This window comes from Akebia trifoliata, chromosome 12 (genome assembly GCF_017979445.1).
Source record: "Akebia trifoliata isolate Shusen 1 chromosome 12, ASM1797944v1, whole genome shotgun sequence".
Lineage (NCBI taxonomy): Eukaryota > Viridiplantae > Streptophyta > Magnoliopsida > Ranunculales > Lardizabalaceae > Akebia > Akebia trifoliata.
Window position 1 is genome coordinate 7,998,614 of NC_141386.1, and position 23,126 is coordinate 8,021,739.

General features: G+C 35.2%; 1 protein-coding gene across 6 annotated transcripts; it reads right to left on the reverse strand.

Moving 5' to 3' along the window:
• Positions 1–657: 657 nt before the first annotated feature.
• LOC147388841 (nudix hydrolase 20, chloroplastic-like) lies at positions 658–20,861 on the reverse strand. 6 transcript variants are annotated; one of them, XM_086418026.1, is made up of 9 exons: positions 20,499–20,859; positions 20,270–20,334; positions 18,884–19,070; positions 17,522–17,602; positions 11,192–11,317; positions 2,006–2,085; positions 1,645–1,760; positions 1,362–1,482; positions 658–1,125 (listed from the first exon to the last, which is right to left on the reverse strand). In XM_086418026.1, exons 1-9 carry the CDS (start codon positions 20,736–20,738, stop codon positions 1,056–1,058), a joined length of 1,086 nt encoding a protein of 361 aa, XP_086274152.1. In that variant the 5' UTR covers positions 20,739–20,859; the 3' UTR covers positions 658–1,055. The 6 variants fall into 6 exon arrangements, 5 of the variants coding, with proteins under 5 accessions (XP_086274152.1, XP_086274156.1, XP_086274153.1 ...); XM_086418030.1 differs by having other exon boundaries at positions 18,884–18,957; positions 20,499–20,696; XR_015170522.1 differs by having other exon boundaries at positions 1,097–1,125; positions 1,362–1,538; positions 20,499–20,861.
• Between the last annotated feature and the right edge of the window lie 2,265 nt (positions 20,862–23,126).

The window sequence follows — 23,126 nt, forward strand, 5'->3', positions numbered from 1 at the left end:
AAACCCACAAATAAAGTCAATCCTCTTAAATTTTTCTAAGTAAAAGCTCTGACTTCCAACTTTGAAAAAAGAGTAAAACTGGTTGAGGAAACATCCAAATAATAAATAAATATTAAAGAGAGAAATGAAACGGAACCAAATATCATGAAAGAAATTGCAATAAATTAAAAAAATATATATATGGTTTAAAATTCACCACTGACTCACATAAAGAAAAGGGTATTTTAGAAGGAAAAAAACCCAATTAAATTGGTGATTTTAGGTTTAACTCCTTGCAAAATGCAAGATTAGACTTACCCCACTTGAACATAAGTCAAGGTTGCTTTTTCTGCATGATTTAAAAGTGAAATTTTGATTTAATAATTTAAGACTTAAAGTTCATACCTTTTTTTTTTTTTTAATCAAAATTTCACTGTTAAATCATCAAGAAAAAACAATGCTGACTTAAGATCAAGGGGGTAAACCTAATCTTACATTTTGTGAGGGGGTAAACCTAATATCACCAATTTAACAGGGGTATTTCTAAAATACCCTAAAGGGAAAAAAAAAACAAAAACAAAAAAGACAACAATCATTATACAACAAAAGATGATGTGATCCAAGGTCTGAAAACATACATTAGTGCTGTTAAGGATTACAAAGCTAAAAGACAGGAAGGGTCTCTAGTAAAAACATCTTTGAATTATATATCATAAATACTGTTAAAAACATAATCACTCAAAACAGGATTGGTAGGGGAAAAAAAAATCTACTTAACCATAATCTGATAACAATGCTTGTTAAAGTTGCGAACCCAATGACATGGTGCTTTTTCAGTCTGCGTTGAAGGAGAATCCAATATCTTGATGAAGAGAACTTTTGAGTGAAGTTTATCACTCTTACAGGAGGAGATTGTGTTACAGCAGAACTCGGGATGGATGGAGCTGAAGATATTAATTCCTCAAGATAGGACAGACACCTGAAGTAGAATGAATTTTGAGCACATTTTGACATAAGGTTTAAGGTTCATGGCAACAGACAGGATTGAAAAAAAAATTGAAGAAAAAAGAATAAATTTAGGAACAATCTCCACTCCTCAAGCTCTGTAGAAGCTGTAAGTAACCACATTCATCGGGACTAATGTACCTGCACAAATGCACATAACAAAGTGAAAAGGGAAATAACATGAATTCTAAAAATTAGCCAATAATTCATTGATGAATTAAGGTTTATAAGGAGTTTTTTTCTCTTAGATTTGATAAAGAGAGTGTAAAGAAAGCTTTAATTCTGTTCAATAGCTGATTAATGTTTCTAAATTATGGAAGACATAGCTAAGTTGCAAATAACACATGATGTAATTGAGACGAGAAAAAGCTTAGTACCCATGTCGAAACAGGAAATCAATGATGACAAGAGAACAATTTGGCTTGAAAAACTCTGTCCTCCGTATAACATTTGCAACATGGGTCACTGGGATCAACTTGAAGCTTACCACCTCTCCATCTACAACAATTGAATTAAGCTGAACCAATCAATTGCTTAGAAACTAAAACAAGGTCCTGCAATAATTCATAAAAAGGGAACATCACAACCGAAAAAATGATGATTAAATGAACATCGTCGTCATGCTAAAACAAAGAGTTTCTGATGAAAAGTAGACCATACCTTGATTACTTGGAATGAATTCATCGGGGAGTTTTAAATCATAGCAAAAGAGAACATCCCTCTTATATCTGTACCCATCAATGTCCATATAAGAAACAGCTCCGACTGGGACAGCTCTGCAAGACAAGCATCTCTTACCCATCATAATATGGTAATACCCTAATAAAACACGGAAGAAAGAAAGAAATGACAGAAAAGAGAAGTAATGATTTTATCTGTATCTTAATCATAAAGATTATATTTTCCATAATAAGTTACACTTTTACACTGCATCTGACAGCTGTAAAATAAATCATCTTGAATATCGAGGAAGACAAAATGGGCCAAAGTTGTAATAATGAAGCGATTAAAAAAAACATACGCATTGGAGATGGATCTGGGTATTCCAGCTTCCTCTTCGCATTCCTTCAGAAGATTCTCTTGACAGGTAATATTATGAGGCTGCAATAACCATATTCGAATATATGATTTCTGAAAACTCGAGATGATAATTTAGCCGAATATTTATGCTCAAACAATAAAAAATATGTAATATATTGTAAACATTTAACCCACAAATTTCTGTGATTTTTAGATACTTCTGCATCCACTTTTAGGAGGGGATTCAGTTATCATTTTTGAATTTTCTTGGTCGGTCCCACATTGTGAATGCGGGAACAAGACTTTCATTTATTTAGATAGATTTTGCAACGTAGAAGTGATTGGAATTTTTTATTTTTTTGCTAAAGCACCACTCCATGCAACAGTGCTTCTTTGCATTAGTGTCTTCTAGCAAGTTTCAACAAGTTTTACTAGTTATTGTGGGGGAATAATTTTGAACATGTCATCAATTCCTCGAGATTCTCTCCCAACAAAGCGATCAATGCATGCATCCGTACTTTTTTTTTTTGCTTATCGTGGGTATCCCCACCGTTCAGGTGAGACATCCCACGGTCACATGCATCCATACATATGCACAATACAGAAATATAGAAGAAATGGAGATAAGGAAAATAAAATAGCTAGGCAACACCAAATTTATTGATGAGGATTATCACTCTAAATTGACAGCTACATCCCCGAGATCTAAAGAGATCCAAAACTATTATCAAGTGTAACAAGCATTTCTTCACATGCCATGGCCTCTCAGGCCTATTTCATACCTCACCTAGAGATCCGATCATCTCATTTCCTCTTCCTAACCTTTCTCAAAAAATAAAGAGAAAATAAAAAAGTAATTTTCCTTGATTGCCTTCCCTAACACAAATTAATTGCTAGTAAATAAAACTATATAAAAAGGTCCAAATCTCCTCATCAATCCTTCTTTCCGCAAACTCCCCCTTGTTTTATATCCCCTTTTTTCCTCTCCTTCCTTGGGAAGAATTGATCCCTATTTAATTTTTCTCTTAATTTTCACTCATTTCTTTCAAGTTTCTTCACATGTTTGAGCCTTTCAAACTTCTAGAATAATTTTAGTTTTTTTTTTTTTAATTGTCCCCAACCCCTTGAATGGAGGAGTTTCTTTTCAAATTCTCAAAATTTTTTATGGAATAAACCTCCATTTTTTTTATAAATTAATAAACCACCAATTTAATCACTTACTTATTAATTATGCCTATGGAGCATCTAAAGTAGAAAGAGTCATGGCTTCGGGATACGTGATAACTTACATGAAAGACAAACCTTGAGATATTTGCCACCTGAGATTAGGATACACATCCAATTGTGGGACACAAAATTTGTTATAACTCCTAGGCATATACACATCTCAAAATCCAATTGTGGCCCCACTTCTAAGAAGATCAAGTTTATTAATTGGATTTTGCATGTACTGGTCTCTTCATTAATGGTATTGTTCTTCATCTCAACTGTATTCTTGCCCAAAGTACCTTGGAGTGAAGCTCCAACACCTGAAAAGTATGATCAAGGTGAATAATCAATATTGTAAAGGTATGCTCCAACGAGCCTAACTTTCTTATCACAACCTAAAGGGATGCTTCAAAATATTCCATGGGATTGGCCCGGAAGAGCTTTATTCCTACTTCAATTAGAGAGGCCCTTTGATTACGAAGAGTTACCCCCCCCCCCCCCCCTTTCCAAAAAAATAGGATTTAACTCAAAAGAGCTTTCTCCCGAAGAACACCCCTTAGGACTGAAGTAACTGAGGGACAACCGTCTTTAGACATCCCTCAATCCCCTAAAAATAGTTTTAGGGTAGAAATTGTTTGGAGTCAAAGCCATTGGAAATAGGTATGAAGCTCTTTGGAGACAAAGCCCATGAAAGTACACATGAAGCTATTTGGGGTCAAACCCCCTAGAAGTACAGATGAAGTTCCTCTTCAGACCATAATTGAAAACGAAGATCGTTCAAAGCATACCCTTAAAATATTGACTAAAAGTTAGATTCCATCTTGAACAAACTTTTATAGTATTGGATAAGATATCAAAGCTTTGCTCCAAGGTATTTTGATCAAAGGACCATACAAATTAATAAAATAATTTAGATAAGCAACACAACTATAAACATATAAATACATGCAAGATTCAACCAAAGTATTTTATCTTCTTAAAAGTAGTGAGAAGGGGCTAGATATGTGATGTAGGAAATCTACAGCTTAAGTAGTTTTCTAATTCTATTAGATTTCTATTTCTACTTCTAGTAAGATTTCTATTTTATAGTTATGTTAGGAGTACAATTGCTTATTTGTTTATAAATTATTTTAAATTCGTTTGTATTATTTAGAGTATAATTAGAATTACTTAGAAGTCTCCAATTTGAGTTCTAATAGGATTACAAAGTTAGTATTATGTCATAGATTGGTTAGGAATATTAATTTTTAGTATTTTGGTAGGATTACAAGTTGTTATGATGGAGTTATATATATAAGGAACTCCAAATCCGAAAATTAATAATCAATCAATCAATAATCAATTTAATTATATTTTCTCTTTTAATTATTTTTTTAGCTTTATGCTTTATTTTCTTTCAAACTATTGCTTGTTTATCAATTGAATCTATTGATTCAAATTGATTTTGAGTGTTCTATTGAACACAATCTATCAAATCTATTAATTCACACGCTTCTACTACGTCAAGTGGTATCAGAGCTCCTGCTACGATCCACAAAAGATGGATGGTGAAAGTGATTTTATCACAAAATCTTATGTAGAAACTCAATTGGAAGCCAAATTGGAGGAGTTTGAAGAAAGAATCACCAACAAAATTATAGCTATGTTGGAGTCTCGTGTTCAAGGCATAGTTTTCAACACCACTGAAAACGAGAAAGGTAAGAAAACTTTTGGAAATGAAGACCCAAAGGATTCCCACCATCCCTCCCACAATTCCCTTCATAATTCAGCACGTAGAAACTCTTCTAGAGAGGCCGAATTCCCTCAAAACCATAACCTTACCCATAATATTGGTTTTACCCAAACCGTACCACTTCCCACACCTCAGACTGCCCTCCCTCAACCTTCTAACCATACTATATCACTCCTATACTCTCAAAATAAAATCCCTCACCCTCCAACAACCACATATCCACTCCCACAAAACGTTTCTCCTAACCTCAAAACCCATCAAATAACTTCAATGACCCTTCAACGATCATAACAGCCCCATATATAGATTACATAGATGAATTGGATTCTCATACTACTCCCCCAACTAAACATCCCTATTTTGACCATGATAGACTTCTCCCTAACCCTCCCCATACTCACCCACCTCCATATTGCAAAGTCACTGCAAGAGGGGGCCATTATCACCCACCCACAAATCAACACTTCCATGATTTTGAAGAGGTTGAATGCGTATTCATGCATAACGCACCCCCACATCCTCGCAACAATGGGCAATAAGAGCGGTCTTTTGAATATAGGCTTAAGGCGGATATTCCTACCTTCAATGGGCTTTTGCACATTGAGGACTATCTTGATTGGATATTCAATGTTGAACGATTCTTCGAGTACATGAAAATTTTGGAGGATAAGAAGGTCAAACTTGTGGCTTTTAAGTTAACCGAGGCAACCTCCTCTTGGTGGGACCATCTCCAACAAGATCGACTACATCAAGACTTTCGACAAGTTCAATCATGGCCAATCATGAAGCAATTGCTTAAGCAACGATACTTACCACCGGATTACATCCAAACCTTATTCATCAACTTACAAAATTGTAGGCAAAGGTCTCAAAGTGTACAAGAATATGCTGATGACTTCTCTCGTCTTCTCTCAAGGAATGAACTTCAAGATAATGAAGACCGAACTATTGGGCGTTTCATTAATGGGTTGAATAGAAGAATTCAAGAGAAATTGACCACGCATCAATATACAAGCTTGCACGCAGTCATTAACAATGCCCTAAAAGTAAAATCATTTATGCTTAATTCTCGTACTTCTTCTCATCTTTCTTATACCAACAATCAGAGGTCTAACTATCCACAATCTAACCCCCCCCCCCCTCTCATCAACCTTATCCATCCCACAGTCAGCTCCCTTATTACAATAACATCCATGCTTCCACCTCTCAAGCTCCACCTTCACATCCTAAACCCCACCAACCTAATCCTTATGCTTCCACCTCTCAAACTCCCCGTTCATATCGTAAACCCTACCAACCTAATCCCAATGGACACTCAAAGCAAAATAAATGTTTTAAGTATGGAAAAGTAGGTCATACCTCCGAAGTGTGCCAGAGGACTCACACATTAGTGGTCGAGACTGGATTATGACAATGACAAAGATGACCCCTATGTTGATAATGATGCGGCTATCATCTTTGAGGCTTATGAGGAGGACGAAGGTGAACATCTCAGTTGTATTATTCACAACTTAATGCCAATACAACATGTTGATTTTTCAACTTGATATAGTCTTTTCCGAACTACATGCAAGATGCAAGACAAGTTGTGTCAATTAATTATATATAGTGGAAGTTCGGAAAATATAATTTCAAACCACATGGTTGATGCACTCAAGCTACTCACTACGCAACAGCCTACACCTTATTCTATAGGTTGGGTAAACGATGAATGCAAGAAGAATGTGACAAATCAATGCTCTCTTTCTTTTAGTATTGGGTAATATAAGGATGAGGTTATTTGTGACATAATCTCAATAAGAGCATGTCATATTCTCTTGGGAAGGCCTTGACTTCATGATAATGATGTCACCTACCGAGGCAAAGCCAACACCTATTCTTTCATGCATAATAGTGTCATAGTGATCTTACACCCTTCCCATTCAAAGTCCAAGGCTACCCAACCAACCAAGGAGAATGGAACATGCTTTGTTTCTACCAACATCAACAAGACTTAAAAGCAACAAGTCAAGTGTTCCCGATGATAGTGCAACCTTCCGACCAAGACCCTCCTACTCAAGTTTTCATCAAGTGCAACCCTCCCTCCCCCCCTTGACGAATTCTCTTTTGTTCTTCCTTTGAAAATGTCAAATTCATTGTCTCCTATGAAGAATATACAACACCACACCAATTTGGTGCCCGAGGCAAGTCTCCCAAATCTATCCCGCTATGAGAAGAGTTTGAAAGAAAATGGCATATTGAAGGAACAACTGAAAAAAAAAAAAAAACCTTGAAGCTTCTATTAACAAGTACAAAATCGGTATCGATAGAAGATTCAAGAGGTATGAAAAAGAAGACTTGGTCACGGTCAATTAAATTCTCTAAACAAAGTTTGAAGAACAGATATCACTGGAAGTGGATTAGAGCGAGAGATGAATGGAAAACAAGAAAAATAAAAAGGCCTTCAAGAAAAACTCGAGGATGAGTTTTTTCAAAGAAAGAGGACCTGATGTAGGACATCTACAGTTCTAAGTAGTTTTCTAATTCTATTAGATTTTTATTTCTATTTCTAGTTGGATTTTTATTTTTACTTCTAGTAGGATTTCTATTTCATAGTTATGTTAGAAGTACAATTTCTTGTTAGTTTCTAATTTGTTTTAAATTTGCTTTTATCATTTAGATTATAATTAGAAGTGCTTAGAAGTCTCCAATTTGAGTTTTAATAGGATTAGAAAGTTAGTATTATGTTAGTATTTTAATAGGATTACAAGTTTTTATGATGGAGTTATCGATACAAGGAGCTCCAAATCCGAAAATTAATAATCAATTCAATTATCTTCTCTTTTAATTACTTTTTTAAGCTTTATGCTTTATTTTCTTTCAAGCTATTGTTGGTTTATCAATTGAATCTATTGATTCAAATTGATTTTGAGTGTTCTATTGAATACAATCAATCGAATCTATTGATTCACATGCTTCTGCTACGTCAGTATAGAGGTAAGAAATATGCACTTAATCTTGGCTAACACGGAAGTATATACCTAAGAGATACATCGGATTTTGTGCCACAAGATTTCAAGGATTGTATCCCGAAGACAAATTGTACGTATCACAAGATTTTCATCATGTATCTCAAGGTAGGATTTCGCATATTCTGAGACCAAGACCAAGACCATGCAACTTTATATTTTAGATGCCCAAAAGGCATCATTGATAATTAAGTAATTAAATTAGAGGTTTATTCCATAAATGAGTTTGAGAACTTGAAAAGAAAACTCCCTTATTTAAAAGAATCAAGGATAATTTAGAAGAAACTAAATAGATTAATTCCAGGACTTGAAAGGGCTCAAACAATGAAGAAAACTGGAAAGAAATGAATAGGGACTAAAAGAAAAATTACGAAGAAAAATAAATTATTTATAACGGTTGAAGAGGTGGATGAAACTCCAAATAAGAAATAGGGAAGAGAGATTAATAAGGGAATTTTGGCTAATAAATATTTTTTTTTATATATTTTGAGAAAGGATTTGTGCATAGTTTTTTTTTTTATCATCTCTTCATTCCTGGTGGGATCTCTGAGTGAGATTTCAAATAGGCCCAAAATACCATGGTATGTGAAGAAATTGGTGAAATACTCTAAAAATGGTAAATTGACTCTTTCTAGAGCCCAAGGATGTAGTCATCAGTTTAGGACTCTATCTAGAGCTCTTGTCTTGCCTTTATCTCCATTTGTTTTGGATTTATGTGTATGTATACATTCTTTAGCATATGTTGCAAGCGTTGATCGTGATTGTTAGGAGAGAATCTCGAGGAATTGATGGCATTTATAACCCCCAACCCTTCTATCTTTCCCTTCTACTTTCAAAATTTATGTTTTTCAAATTATGAAGGTTGTGTCATTGAGAGACAAAAGAGGACATGATTTTCATGTATTAAAATAGATTTTACAACATAATGGTGAGCAGGAAATAAAATCCTGAAGTACCCCAACATGCAAAGTGGTGTCTTTTAGCACTTCTCCGCTAATTCTAAGAGTTAATCTTTTCCTTTTACTTTAAAAATTTTGAGTTTTTTCAATTTTAAAAGTGCTGTCCTTTAAAGACAATGGAATTGTTGCAATTCTTTCTTTATGCCTTTTCTTTCCAGACCATTTTCTTCAAAACTGTTGGTGACTGTTAGGTCCCAACAGGTGTTTATAGTGACTTAAGGATCAAACAAATGTTTATGTAAAGACACATATATGTCAATATAAGCACATATTTTGGGTTCAGATTATATATAAAAGAAAATCACTGGCATTCTCTCCCACATCACTATCATAAAACGTTACCCAAAAAATTCAGCGATGCTCAATAATGAAGGGAGTTGGATAGCTAGTGTAATAAAAAGGAAAGGATTTAGGTTGTTTATTTTGCAAGGCAATTAGCGCAGTTGTCTCTGTAATTTAGACGTTGTACACATTGAAGTCATGGAAAATTATCTATGTTTGTCTCTACAGAGGGTAAAACCATGCTAGAATTGGTTAAATTAAGTCATTGCAGTCTTTTCAAATCGACTGCATTCTTGACAAAACATCTAGAATCATATTATTTGATGTCAGAGTTCCGAAGGATGGATTCAGATGTCGTGAGATCAAAACTAAGGAGGAAACCCTCACGTTGTTATTAGGAAGAAGACCTATCGAAGTATTCACCTTTGTTTTAATGACAATTAGAGTTTTCATAGCTCTTTTACAAAAACAACTGAAGATTGTTGTGTTTATGGAGGATTGAAAACCTTGAGGACAAGGTTGTTTCTAAGTATAGGGGGATGGAACTATGAGAACCCTAGATGACATAGAAATAGTGGTGGTGTGACAGTAACTTGGTATTGGAGAATGTTGCGTATCGGTAGTTTTTAATAAGATAAACAGTTATTGTAGTTATTTTATAGTTGTGTTTATTAGAATATAGAAGGGAGTTGGGTTGTTATTGCAGTAAGATAGTTATTGTAAAGGAAGTTGGGAAGTTATTTCAGTGAGGTAGTACTTACGTAAAAGTGGTTAGTTTAGATGTATATACTATGAAGATATCGTATGGTGTGAAGTCAAGGAAAAGTCATCAAATTTTTCCTTAAGGAGGTACACACCGCTTGAGTTGTGGTTGAACTAGGAAATTGTGATTATTCGAAAATGATCATGTTCTTGATGGTTTGAATCACGAATTGCACCATCGAGTTCAAATTCCAAAGGAATAGCTAGGACCTCAAATGTTTGCAGGAAAATACCATAACGTGAAATGAAAATCCATCTTCCCAAAACACTACATTTCAGCGAGAGAACACTTTTATAAGGCATTTGATTGCATGGAAAGTGACTTTCCATGGAATTTGAAATCCATGGAAAAATAATGGTGGAAAATAGGTAAAGTTGGAAAATCAAATTTCCATTGTTTGATTTTACTTGGATAAAATCATGGGAAAAATATTTGAGGAAAATGAAGAAGAAAGAGAGGAGGAGGAGGAGAGGGAGAGGCTTGGGAAATGATAAGAGGGAGGGCAGCAGGACGTGGTGGTGGTGGTGGAGGAGGTAAGTGAGGAAGAAGAGGGGAGAACGTCGTGGTGGTGGTGGTGGTGGTGGTGGCGGAGGAGGTAAGTGAGGAAGAAGAGGGGAGAACGTCGTGGTGGTGGTGGTGGTGGTGGTGGCGGCGGAGGTGAGGGAAGGAGAAGAAGAAGAAGAAAAGAGAGAGAGAGAGAAGGTGACCGAAGATGGTGATGACGGCGACAGCGAGATTAGTGTGATGTTGGTTATGGTAGTGGTGGTGGTGGTGGTGGTAGGGAAGAAGAAGATATGAGTGGGGAAGAAAAAGATGATATTTTGGGGATGAAAAATATGGGTTGATTTCACTTTCTCACCCATATGGGTGAGAAAGTAAAATCCATGTTTTTGTGGACTTTTTTATTGGGGTGGAAAAATGCAATCAAACACATGAAAAATATCATTTTCCATGGAAATTAATTTTCCACCCTATTTTCCATGTGCAATCAAACATACCCTACATTTCAGGAAGAGAACAATTCTATGAGGCATTAAGATTTACGATTTGATTTCCCTACTCTTGGTGCATCTTTAAAACCAACAACACATTCTATAAAAAGGTTTAAAAATTTTATAATGCAACTCTTTAAGATCGTTCGCTGACAATAGTAAGCACAGATTCAATTTACAAGTATGATAAGCTAGAAAAAATAATACTAATATGTAAACCGAACAAAAAAATGTTAACAAACCAATCCCCCAGCGACTAGATGATCAAGCATCCCAGGATAAGTCGGCTTCCCTTCACTTCTCTTCCCTATCCAAAGAAACTTTTGACCATCCCTCTCAACGTAACCATTCATATGAACGCCATAAGCCTATGTTAAAAAAAAAAAGTCAAGAGGATTGTCGATTAGCAAGACAAATCACGCAGATTTTTTATGTTACTAAAGTTTCAACTACTAAGTATAGCAGTTCCAGTAATCGTCCTATACATATCTATGGTCCTTTGACATTTTCAGGAAACCATTCAGCTAAAAAACTACAGTTTGGGCACTCATTGAAAGATGAAGCACTCATAAGTGTTGGAAATAAAACAAGAGTAATTTGATCAAGAAAACTTAACTTAGTCAAATCCTCAAAAAATTCTACATCTACAGATTCAATGATATCACTAGTTTCCAAATCTAGAAAACGATAAATTAGGCTATTCTGAGAATAACCAATAAACTTTCACTTGTAGGTTCTAACTCTTAATTTTGGTCTCTTAGGGCTAGGTTTTCTTACATAGGCAAGACACCCCCACATTTTGAGATGATTGAGATTAGGCTTCCTTTTGAACCAGAGTTCATAAGGGGTAACATTATCTTTCTTTGTTGGAACTCTATTCAAAATATAACAAGCAAAAAGACTTGCTTCACCCACTAACGAATAAGATAATCCTGAACTAATAATCATAGCATTTACCATTTCAATTAAGGTTCTATTCTTTCTTTCTGCAACTCCATTTTGTTGTGGCGTGTAAGGAGCCGTAACTTGATGAATAATGTCATGAGTTTCACAAAACTTAATGAACTCATTTGGATAGTATTCACTACCCCTATCAGAACAAAAAATCTTAATTTTATGGTTAAGTTGATTTTCAACTTCTGCCTTAAAGATTCGAAATTTCTCAAATACTTCATCTTTAGTTTTCATTAAATATATGTATACGTACCTTGAGTAGTCATCAATGAAGGTAACAAAATATCTATTGTGTCTACGTGTTTGACTATTAAGGTCACATATATCACTATGAATAAGCTCTAAGATAGTAGAAGTTCTTACAACAGATTTAAAGGATTTTCTAGTTATCTTAGATTGAACACAGGTTTGGCATTTCAAAATATTCTCTAAATTACATTTAGGAATAAGTCCTAGATTAATCATACGTTTAATTGAACCATAATTAACGTGTCATACTCTACCACGCCACAAACAAACCGAATCAACAATATACACAATAGAAGAAATTTCATTATCTAAATTTAAGCAAATCATGCCTCTACAAAAATAACCATGTCTCACAAATTCATTGCTTTTAGACAAGGTAAGCCGATCTGGTTCGTACACAAGTTTGAAACCTAATTTATTAAGCAGGTCTCCTGATATGAGATTTTTGCTGATATCTGGAACATGGAAAACATTGAAAAGAATGATAGTCTTCTCAGAAGTGAATCTAAGAGTTACAGTCCCAACTCTGAGAATGTTGGAAATAGAACTGTTTGCCATTTTCACTTTTATTCCTTTACCACAAGTTTCATACCTTGTGTAGAGACTTCTATCATTACAAAAGTGATCTATTGCTCCAGTATCAACCCACCAACCACTGTTGTCTCACAACATTTGCTAGTGAACGAGCACATGAAACTGTTGCTACCATTGCTCCCTCGGTCACTGCCGTATTTGCCTCTTTCTTGAATTCCTTCTTTCGATGATGGCATTCTCGCGCATAATGACCAGGCTTGTTACAATAAAAACACTTGTTTTTCTTCTTGGTTTTATCAGCTTTCTTCTTGAAGGAGGAAGTTTTCTTAGATTTTAACCTAAAATCAAACTTTTTGGGCATATCACCCTCAATCATGTTTATTTTGATTTTCTCAATTTTCTTATCCTTATGTTCTCTATTACGAACATCTTCTTCTATACGAAGTTGACGTTATAGAGATTCCAAAGTATACTTTTTCTCCTCATACGTCATCTTTTTCTTATAATTTTTCTAGGATTGGGGAAGCTTTGAAATGATAGCTCCCACTTGAAAATCTTCTGGAAGATCAATCCCGACAATTTTTAAGATCACCAATGATTAATTGAAGTTCATGTATTTGAGACAGAACTGGTTTGTCATTGGACATCTTAAACTCAAAATAATTACTAATAAGAAATTTTTAATTACTTGCCTCTTCTATTTTGTATTTGTTTTCCAGGACTTTCCAAAGATCTTTGGTTGAGTTGACCGTACGGTAGATATCGTAAATCGAATTGAAGATAGCATTAAGAATGTAGTTTTTGCACAGAAAATCATCCGCCTTTTGTTTCTTACGCTTTTCTTTCAATTCCGTACTGTCTTCTGGAGCAGCCTCAAGAATGAGTTCTAAATCATCATCTAGAACGTAGGCTATATTCAATGTAGTGAGGAAGAACAACACTTTTTGTTGCCATCTAGTAAAGTGTTGCCCATCGAAACGATCAAGACGTGACATATCTTGATTCATCATTTGGAGAGAATAAAAGTCGAAGCCTCTATCGAATAAAAAAATATTTGTTTAAAACTATTGGAAATAGAACATGAATAATTTGATCAAGAGAACTTGACTTAATCAAATTTCTGAAAATTCTATTCCTAAACAGATTCATAAACCTATTCAAGATAACACTAGTGATGACTCAGGTTCTGATCAACAAGATCCTGAACCTAGGAGAAGAGACCTAGAGTTGAACGCACATTTAAACCTGACTTTCTAGTTTACCTTGTTGAAGGAGATAAATATGAAGTCAAAAAAATTATTAGGTTCATACTAAATGTAAAGAGAGATGAACCCTCTACATTTTTTGAGGCTATGAAATCTAGAGATTCATTATTTTGGAAAGAAGCCATTAATGATGAGATGAATTCGATTATTTCTAATCAGATGAATTACTCTCGTTCTATCTCCTGTTCTAAGAAGCAGACTTGTATTTCAGACTCTACTATGATATCAGAAATGATAGCATTGGCAGATTTATGTAAAGAGGCAGAATGGCTTAGAAATCTATTGATGGATATACCATTATGGAAGAAGCCCACTCCAGTTATAATGATCAACTGTGATAGCCAGGCAACATTGTACAAAGTTAAAAGTAAAACGTACAATTGAAAATCAAGGCACATAAGCCTTAGACACAATTTTGTGAGAAAATTACTCAAAAGTGGAGTAATTACAGTCGACTATGTGAAATCCAATAGGAATTTAGCGGATCCTTTAACTAAAGAACTTCCAAGAAATATGATATCTAAAACTTTTAAAGGAATGGGGCTAAGATCTATAAAATAAATCAATCACCTTTGATGGGAACCCAACCTTTGTTTTGAAATAGATAAACAAGGTTCAATGGGTACAAACAAGTCAAATAAGTGATTTAGCAGGACACTAGAACTAATTTACCCCACTTTCTAAATCTAGTGTTGGATTCTACAAGATAAAGGATGGATGTAAATCCTTAATAAGTTCTAAAGTTTTTAGTAGTGACTCGCAGAATCACATCAAGTGAACTTACCTATATGAGTGAGAAAATCAGGCCGTTTCCTATGAAAACTAGACCGTTTCTAAAAGCACTCATGAAAATAGGATATAGCGGATGGCCATTAATGTGTAAAACAAATAGAACACTCAACCTCATGGAGAAAAGTATGTGTGAAGAATCCGGCTTGTCTCTAAGGGTCATTGGTTTAAGATACGTTCACTACAATACCTTGACAAAGCTCTAGTTGTTTATACTAAGTAAAGGTTCAAATCCAAAAGATACCTCTCATCTATGTACTAGTTTCTATGATGATGCCAATTTTTGTAAACTGATGTACTTGTTTAATCGTTCTTTAGTTGTAAGAACTACGGAAGCTTGATCCCTATTTGGATACGTAGGCAGTTACTTAAGTGGTGCAGCTGTTTTAATATTACATATATATTTCAATTATTTATATTTTAAAATAGTGGAGGAGTTGTTGAATATTTTCAAAATAAAATAAGGTTTTTATGATTTATTAGTTTGTTTTTTCTTAAGTTAGATTTTGAGATTTTTGTGTATATAAGGTTTAGTCCCACATTGCTCACAAGTAAGAAAGTGGTATACCTTATAAGTAATAGTCAACATACTTAGTTATATTTGTGTCACACCTTTAAGGCTTTGATCCAATGTTTCGAAGTGGTGTGAAGCACCACCCATCGCACGCGCACGTGCAACGTGCGAAAGGGCGATTGAGCGTTTAAGGCGCTTTGAGGAGAACTTTGCACTTCGCACGTACGCATCGTCGCGAAGAGCTGGGGAGCCTTAAAGTTTTCAGGATACGAAACCATCCAACGGTTTCGTAAATAATTACTAATAAGAAATGTTTGATTACTTGCCTCTTCTATTTTGTATTTGTTTTCCATGACTTTCCAGAAATCTTTGGCTGAGTTGACCATACGGTAGATATCGTAAATCGAATTGGAGAGAGCATTAAGAATGTAGTTTTTGCATAGAAAATCATCCGCCTTTTGTTTCTTACGCCTTTCTTTCAATTCCGTACTGTCTTCTGGAATAGCCTCAGGAATAAGTTCTAAATCATCATCTAGAACGTAGGCTATGTTCAATGTAGTGAGGAAGAACAACACTTTTTGTTGCCATCTAGTAAAATGTTGTCCATCGAAACGATCAAAACGTGACATATCTTGATTCATCGTTTGGAGATAATGAAAAGTTGAAGCCTCCATCGAATAAAAGAATATTTGTCTAAAACTGTTGGAAATAGAACGGGTGTAATTCGATGAAGGAAGAAAATAACTTCTAGGCTCGAATTTGATTCAATCTATTTTAGACAAATATTCTCCCCTACTGGTTGAACCAAAGTACACAAAGGATCAATAAATAAATGCTTTCAGGACACAAAGAAGCCTTACACACAATTTACTAAATCAGATTATGTACGATCCGATTTAGTCTAGAACACTCGAAAAATAAATAAACTGATGATGCCTAGATCTTAAGCTTAGAAATAGGAGAATACAGAAATTTTCAATGAAGAAATCTAGATTCTGGTTGGCTTTTTATAGCCATTTTCGTGTCTATTGATCAAGATTCATGATTTAATGTCTCTTGGTCTAATAGCCGTTTGATTATGTCTGATCTGAGATCTAACGATCCAAATTGCACCCTATCGATGGTATGTGTCTCATGCCTTTTAACCAACTTTAATTGAATCTGTATGATCTAGTGGCTCTGATCGCGTCCAATTAGTTGTCATTTGATCTAACGGATCCGATCGTTCCTGATCAGATACCAATCATGAACTAACACACATGATCCACTCTGATCGGGTACAATCATCAATCAATGCACCTGATCGTTTCTAATCGGGTACTTACTTGATCCAACGCATCGGATCATTTCTAATCCGGTATAAATCCGATCCATCGTATCCAATCAGTTCCCGATCGTATACTAATTTGATCATGCGGTGTTGATCGTACCCGATCCATCATACATGACGGATCAACCACAACCGTTGGATGGTTTCGTATCCCGAAAACTTTAAGGCTCCCTAGCTCCTCGCGACGATGCGTACGTGCGAAGTGCAAAGTGCGCCTCAAAGAGCCCAATCGCCCTTTCGCACGTTACACGTGCACTTGTGCGTGCGCGAGTACTGCTTCGCACCACCTCGAAGCACTGGATCAAAGCCTTAAAGGTATGACACAAATACAATTAACTATATTGACTAATACTTATAAGGTACACCACTTTCTTACTTGTGAGCAATGTGGGACTAAACCTTATATATATAAAAATCTCAAAATCTAACTTAAGAAAAAACAAACCAATAAGCCACAAAAACCTTATTTTATTTTGAAAATATTCAACAATAAGAGCATCTGACGCACTTTTAATGAGAGTATACGTGGATATTATTTATTTAGTTAGATAAATATCTACGACTGCATATTTGAATAACATAGGGCATGATGATGATAATTTCAATATCCACGACCAAAGTGTCTGGAGTTGACATGGATACACTACCGTATCTATCCAAAAGGCCCCTTGCTTTGAATTCCCAAAACTCTGATCTGTTGAATTTTGGCACCGTCCAACACTGATCATTTCAAAAAAGATATAATCGAACAACAAAAAATAAGTTTGTATTTATTTTCTCTTCCACTTGCACTTAATAAACCCAAAGTCATGCATGGTCATCTTAACATTGCCCCAAATCTTTGGCACAGGATTTCGATGATGATTTATTTATCAGAGGTTGGTTGACTTAATAAAGAAGAGGAGTTTTATCAGTTAGTGTGAAGTATATAACAAACCTTTATCCCAAAGTACGGAGCAGCAGCACGTTCTAGTGAGAGAAAAACGGGCATCCCAAATGATGATGTAACAGGGTATAGCTGATTCAAATCAACAAAACCAATAGTTAGAAAGATGATGGAAACAAAGACTACAAACTCGAAAAACTAAGCTCCCAAAAAATTTCTATGATACATTGCACAATCTCTTTCTTTCTTTTTCTTTCATTTTTTTATATGCATGGGCCATTGGACGATCAAAAGTACAAGAAAACCTTTACCAAAGATAATCAAGATGGACCTTAAGTTTAGTAACCATCACTCAATAAGATATCATCATCGAAGCCTAATACCAAAGATTTGGGGTCAAAAATGTAGTTTTTCTGTCGAGGGTCAAATCTGCAAGCCCCGAGATAATGACAAGTGTCACCTAGGGATACGTGCAGGTAGGTTGTATTATGGATGTACCAAGCTTAGAGATCGAGGAAGGGTAGCTTAGAGCTAGGCTGAAAGAAGGATGGAGTCAAGAGGTATAAGGTCGGGGGGTATCCTCTCGAACGGTGTGCCATCACAGATCACGCCAAATCCCTGATTTCTAGGGATTTGAGCGTGTAATTAGAAAGATTTCATTATTAGAAGGATTCTAAAGGGATAAGGGTTTAAAAGGGATAAATCCTAATTAAGAAAAGATACATAATTAGGAGGATGGATTTGGAAACATCTAAATGAGGGATTCTCATTCCATTGTCTATAAAAAGGCACACTCATGCCAATCAAAGGTAGGCAATTTCTTATACTGAACATTGTCAAAATTGTTTTGTGGACTGACTTGGGCGTCGGAGGCTCTATAGTGTAAGCGCACCCAGGAGAATTCTAAGGAGCAAGGGAGAATCAACAAAGTGGTAGCAAATCTCAAGGTAGTGCAAGATTTTTGCATCTAGTGTTTCCTTCACATTACTTTGTCGATCCCAACCCAGATTAAGGAGGAGGGTTGTGTTATGTTGGCTGCCAGTGTAAGATATCCACCCAACCCCTAACATGAATCCTGATCATACATTTCATTCACGATGTAAGTGATTTATTTTAAAATTTTCTCCAATGCAAAACATTGTGATCCAAAGGGTCAGGTTTTGCTTGGTACCAACATATCCAGATCAAATCTGATCCCCAAACAAGTATCACAATGAACGTAATTACAACCACATGGGTCCAGGTCTATTAGTTACTCAGCTACAATATTCAACAATGCATCAAAAGATTTGCATTTTTTTCGATAAAACAGTAAGAGATCCCGACCTAAGTTATACCCTTAATTTAACATAAGAAACAACAAACAATTAAGATGAGACTCAAAAAATTAATCTTTATGAGACCTAGAAGTACCTCATTCCGAATACCTGGAATCAATCCTTCTCCCAAGCACTGGATTACGTCTCCAACTGCTCTTGTCCGATCTACTGGTGATTTAAGGGATTGATGTAATGTGACATAACCACCAGCATTGCCACCAAAAGAATTATCCATTGGAAATGCAAACACATCCTCGAATTTTCCAATATGGTCCTTAAAGCTGCACTAATTTATATGGTATGAGAAGTAGTGGTCTCCTTGGATTATATCCAAGTTGAGGTTTTAAATCTTGTTTCAAGCCTGGTTTTAAATATCGCCTGAGATCAAGAAGACTTACCACCTGAGTCACCTCAATGTCATTCTTGTATGAGTGGGATATTCAACCGGGTTAAATCGATTTGTTCCAACATCTTGAAAATATCTAATTTAAAATTTTATTGTCTATATAAAAAATATGATCTTCTGACTAAGCATCTTCTAATCAGTCTTTTTATTAAAAAAATACAATTATTTGAAAATAATTATATAAATTAATAAGAGAGCTGCTATTGGCTCCCCAACTTTTACTTATAACACTCCAATTAAAAATAAAGAAAAGGGATTTTTCCCAAAATGCGTGCAACTTATATCAAATTTTCGATTTTGGTATGCTATTCATTTTAATTCCCAAAACATGTTTTCCGAGTGAATTCATCACTTTTATGATCAACGAATCCGCTGATAAATTATCAACGAAATCGTTGATATGCCGAAATCATTGGTATTTTATCTACGAATTCATTGATAACAAAAGTGACTAACTCACGAATTCATAGATTATAAAAATGACGAATTCACTGGAAAAGCATGTTTTGAGAATTAAAAGGAATAGTGCACCGAACTCGGGATTTTATCATATTCAAAGCACGAAAAGGAGATTCACCCTAAAGAAAATAAGTGAATGATTGAGAATAAGTAAAAGTTGCCGTACCAATGGAAGTTCTGTTTTTTTTTTTTTTTCTTTTTGCTAAATTTCTATATTTTAGATTTTTTATGAGCCTAATCATAACTGTAAACAACTACTAAAATTGTTTGAACGAGTGTTATAATGTTGAGCTTATAATTTGAACCAAACCTTTGTAATGTTTGAAGAGTGTGTTTTAACTTTAATTGAGGTGTAATAAGTAAAAGCTGGGCGTGCAATAGCAACTATCATTAGTAATTGTAAACCGAGTTAAATGATTTATCTCAAACCAAGATGAGATGACTGATTACCGAGTTTTAAAACCGTGGTTTCGATTTCGAACTTTTTTTCGGGATATAAAATCTAAAACTGAGATTTAAATACCAAAATTTTTTTAATTCGAAATTGCTTGAAGAAAACCAAAACAAGAAATATTTTTGAAAATATCCCAAATTCAAATCAAGAAAATTACTTACTTCTTATGAATATATCCAGCAATCCGTTCCTCGATAACAAATGGTAGGAACTCAGACTGCAATTCCTGCAAGTAATTTTGGGAAGAAAAATCAGATTATCTTAAACGATAAAAATCACTCTATATTTGGAACTCGGATTGGAATTCCTGCAAGTAATTTAGGGAATAAAAAACAGATTATCCTGAACTGTAAAAAAATCCTCTTATTCAAATATAGATTCAAAACTTACGGATCCACGGTTGCAAGTTTTGACTCTTTCAAAGAAACCTTGGAGGTTTGATGAATCATCTAGGGCATCACTTTGTTGAGAAATTCGAAACACATCATCCCAACTAAAACTACTCGAAATTAAAGATCGAGAAAAATATCTGCTTCGATTGAGAGTCGAAGAAGTCTTTTTAAGAAATGTAAATTTTATTTGAAAGAGGGGATAGAAAGAAGAGCTCAAGAGAGATGAACTCCAGGCCATGATAACTCCTCGACAAGGTTCTTTGAGACTTGAGAGTGTGGTGTGTCGAACGCTACTGAACCGGCTTTTTGTGAATCACTGTTCACTATGATTGAACCGTTCGATCCGCTTTTTTATTTTTGAAATGAGAAATCACTCTGACAGCTAGCAGTCAAGTATTTTATTTTTTTATATTTACCAAAATGGTCATATGCCTCGGGTACGAATGGGTACCCAATTACCCCATTACCCAAGATCGATTAGTTAGTTTTGGATCTAGTATCGTGGACCATTCATTTTAAGGATTGTTAATGGTTAGATATGTTGAGATTTTTCAATTTTCATGAGTCATTGGAGCCCCGATTCTTTATTAAATATTAACCAAGAGATATATTAAAGTAAATGTAAATATAACAGAAGGATCAGTCTTTTATCATTTTACCTCCTCTCTATGAGGATGTCCATTCATTTTTTACATTGGTATTCAATTTCAACAATAAATATTCTATACCATAATTTTCTAATATTTTCTTGTAAAAAAAGGAAGGTCTTGTGTTAAAATTATCTTATTGTTGGTCATTCATAAGGATTTATCTCAGCTTACTTGATATGTGTTGTTTGTGGGATATTGCATGTACTTGGGGGACTTAGCAGCAAGATATGGTGCTCTAAGAAGCTAGTAGCCTCCCCCTACTAGTCGAACCTATGAGTTTGACAATCCCTTTTAACAACAACAAAAACAAATAACAAAAATCTCAATTGAGGAATTACAAGTTAGACTTTTACCTTAAAAATAACTATCTATTTATCAAAAAAAAAATTCTCATTTTAAAATGAAAAATGTATATCTTAAAGGGTACTTGGTGGATTCAAGTATTTGTAGGATTGGTTCTAGTTCCAAGGATTTTTATATCTAGAAGTGAAACTAATAAGAATCAAAAGGTTTTGAATCTGGGTATACGTGGAACCGAACTAAACAAATCTATTGACTCCCCTACTTTCCCTTATTTACACCTCTTTCTTGAAATTAGGTTGTCAATGGATCGAGTTCAGATAAGATTGTGGTCAATTTCGTACCGATCCGATAAGAATTGGATCAAATCTGAAACTGATCCAATAAGCACCAGATCTGTAGCAGAGATAGAACACAAAAAAATATGATAGAAAACGTGCTTCAACAATACTACCTACGTGCACAAGAGCTGTTCTTATATATTGCATTTCTGTTTTTTTTTTTTTTTTGTTACAAAATTAGAACATAACCAAAGTTACATGTATATTACAATTAGGTTCCTAAGAAATAGGAAACTAACGAGTTTCCTAAGAGGTCGGAAATTAACGAGTTTCCTAAGAGATCTCTCAACTCCTATACTCCCCTTCAAGTTGGTGCGAAAATATCAAGAACACCCAACTTGCCAATGATATCTTAAAATGAAGCAACTGGAAGCCCCTTGGTAAAAATGCCAACTAGTTGTTGACAACTTCAAACAAAAGGAGTACATATAGTATTAACTTTGTAGATACATGATTTTCGTCATTACAACGGTCACATCTACGATGGTTTAGAGTCGCCACCATTCATATTGTAAGTGGGTGTGAATGGTCACCCGAGATACATTTTTGCAAAATTATTATTTTTGCCTCGTAGTGACTCACGATGGATAAGGATAAGTCAAACCTTGAGATTCGGGGTAAACGGCTCGGTTGGAGAAAAGGGAAGGTGTTAGGCACCCCTTTCTCCCTGCCAAGTGGCGGTAACCTCAACGTAACCCGGTCGTTTTAATTTTAATAAAATATGAGAAAATAAAGTGCCACGTGGAAGTGTTTGTACCATCGATAGGGATTCATTTTCGGCTTGATCATAGGGTCATTTCATTAATGGAAATGACCCTTTTAGACCATTAGCCTTGTGAAAGCGCCCTCGATCCGCGGGGTGCGCGGATCCGCTTTTGACCCTTGAGGTTTGGGAGTCGCCACCTAGTTATTGTGGTCTAGGAACCAAACTGACTCTAACATGGATAAAAAGAACTAATCTACCATAAAAAATCTGAATTCGGGGATCAAGTTACGGGGTTGGAAGGTGTTAGGCACCAACCCCGCCCGGCCAAAGCCGGTCTCTATGTTTCTGGAGTCGTATTTTCCTAGCGTAGCGTGGTTTCTAAGGTTTTGTTAGTTTGAGATACCTCATCCGGATTTCTGAAACACATCTAGTAACAAAATAAAGCAATGGAATACACATCCATCATTGGGAATCATTGCGATCGGGTTGACGAGTTGATTAATCAGGCGGATGCAAAAATGGGGTGTCTACAGATGCCCCTCTTTGGCAGAGGGTTGAAGCAAACTAGATAGCAAATCTATTGTGGTAGATAGTGCGATATCCGAATGCCAAAGCTAATGACAGTTCAT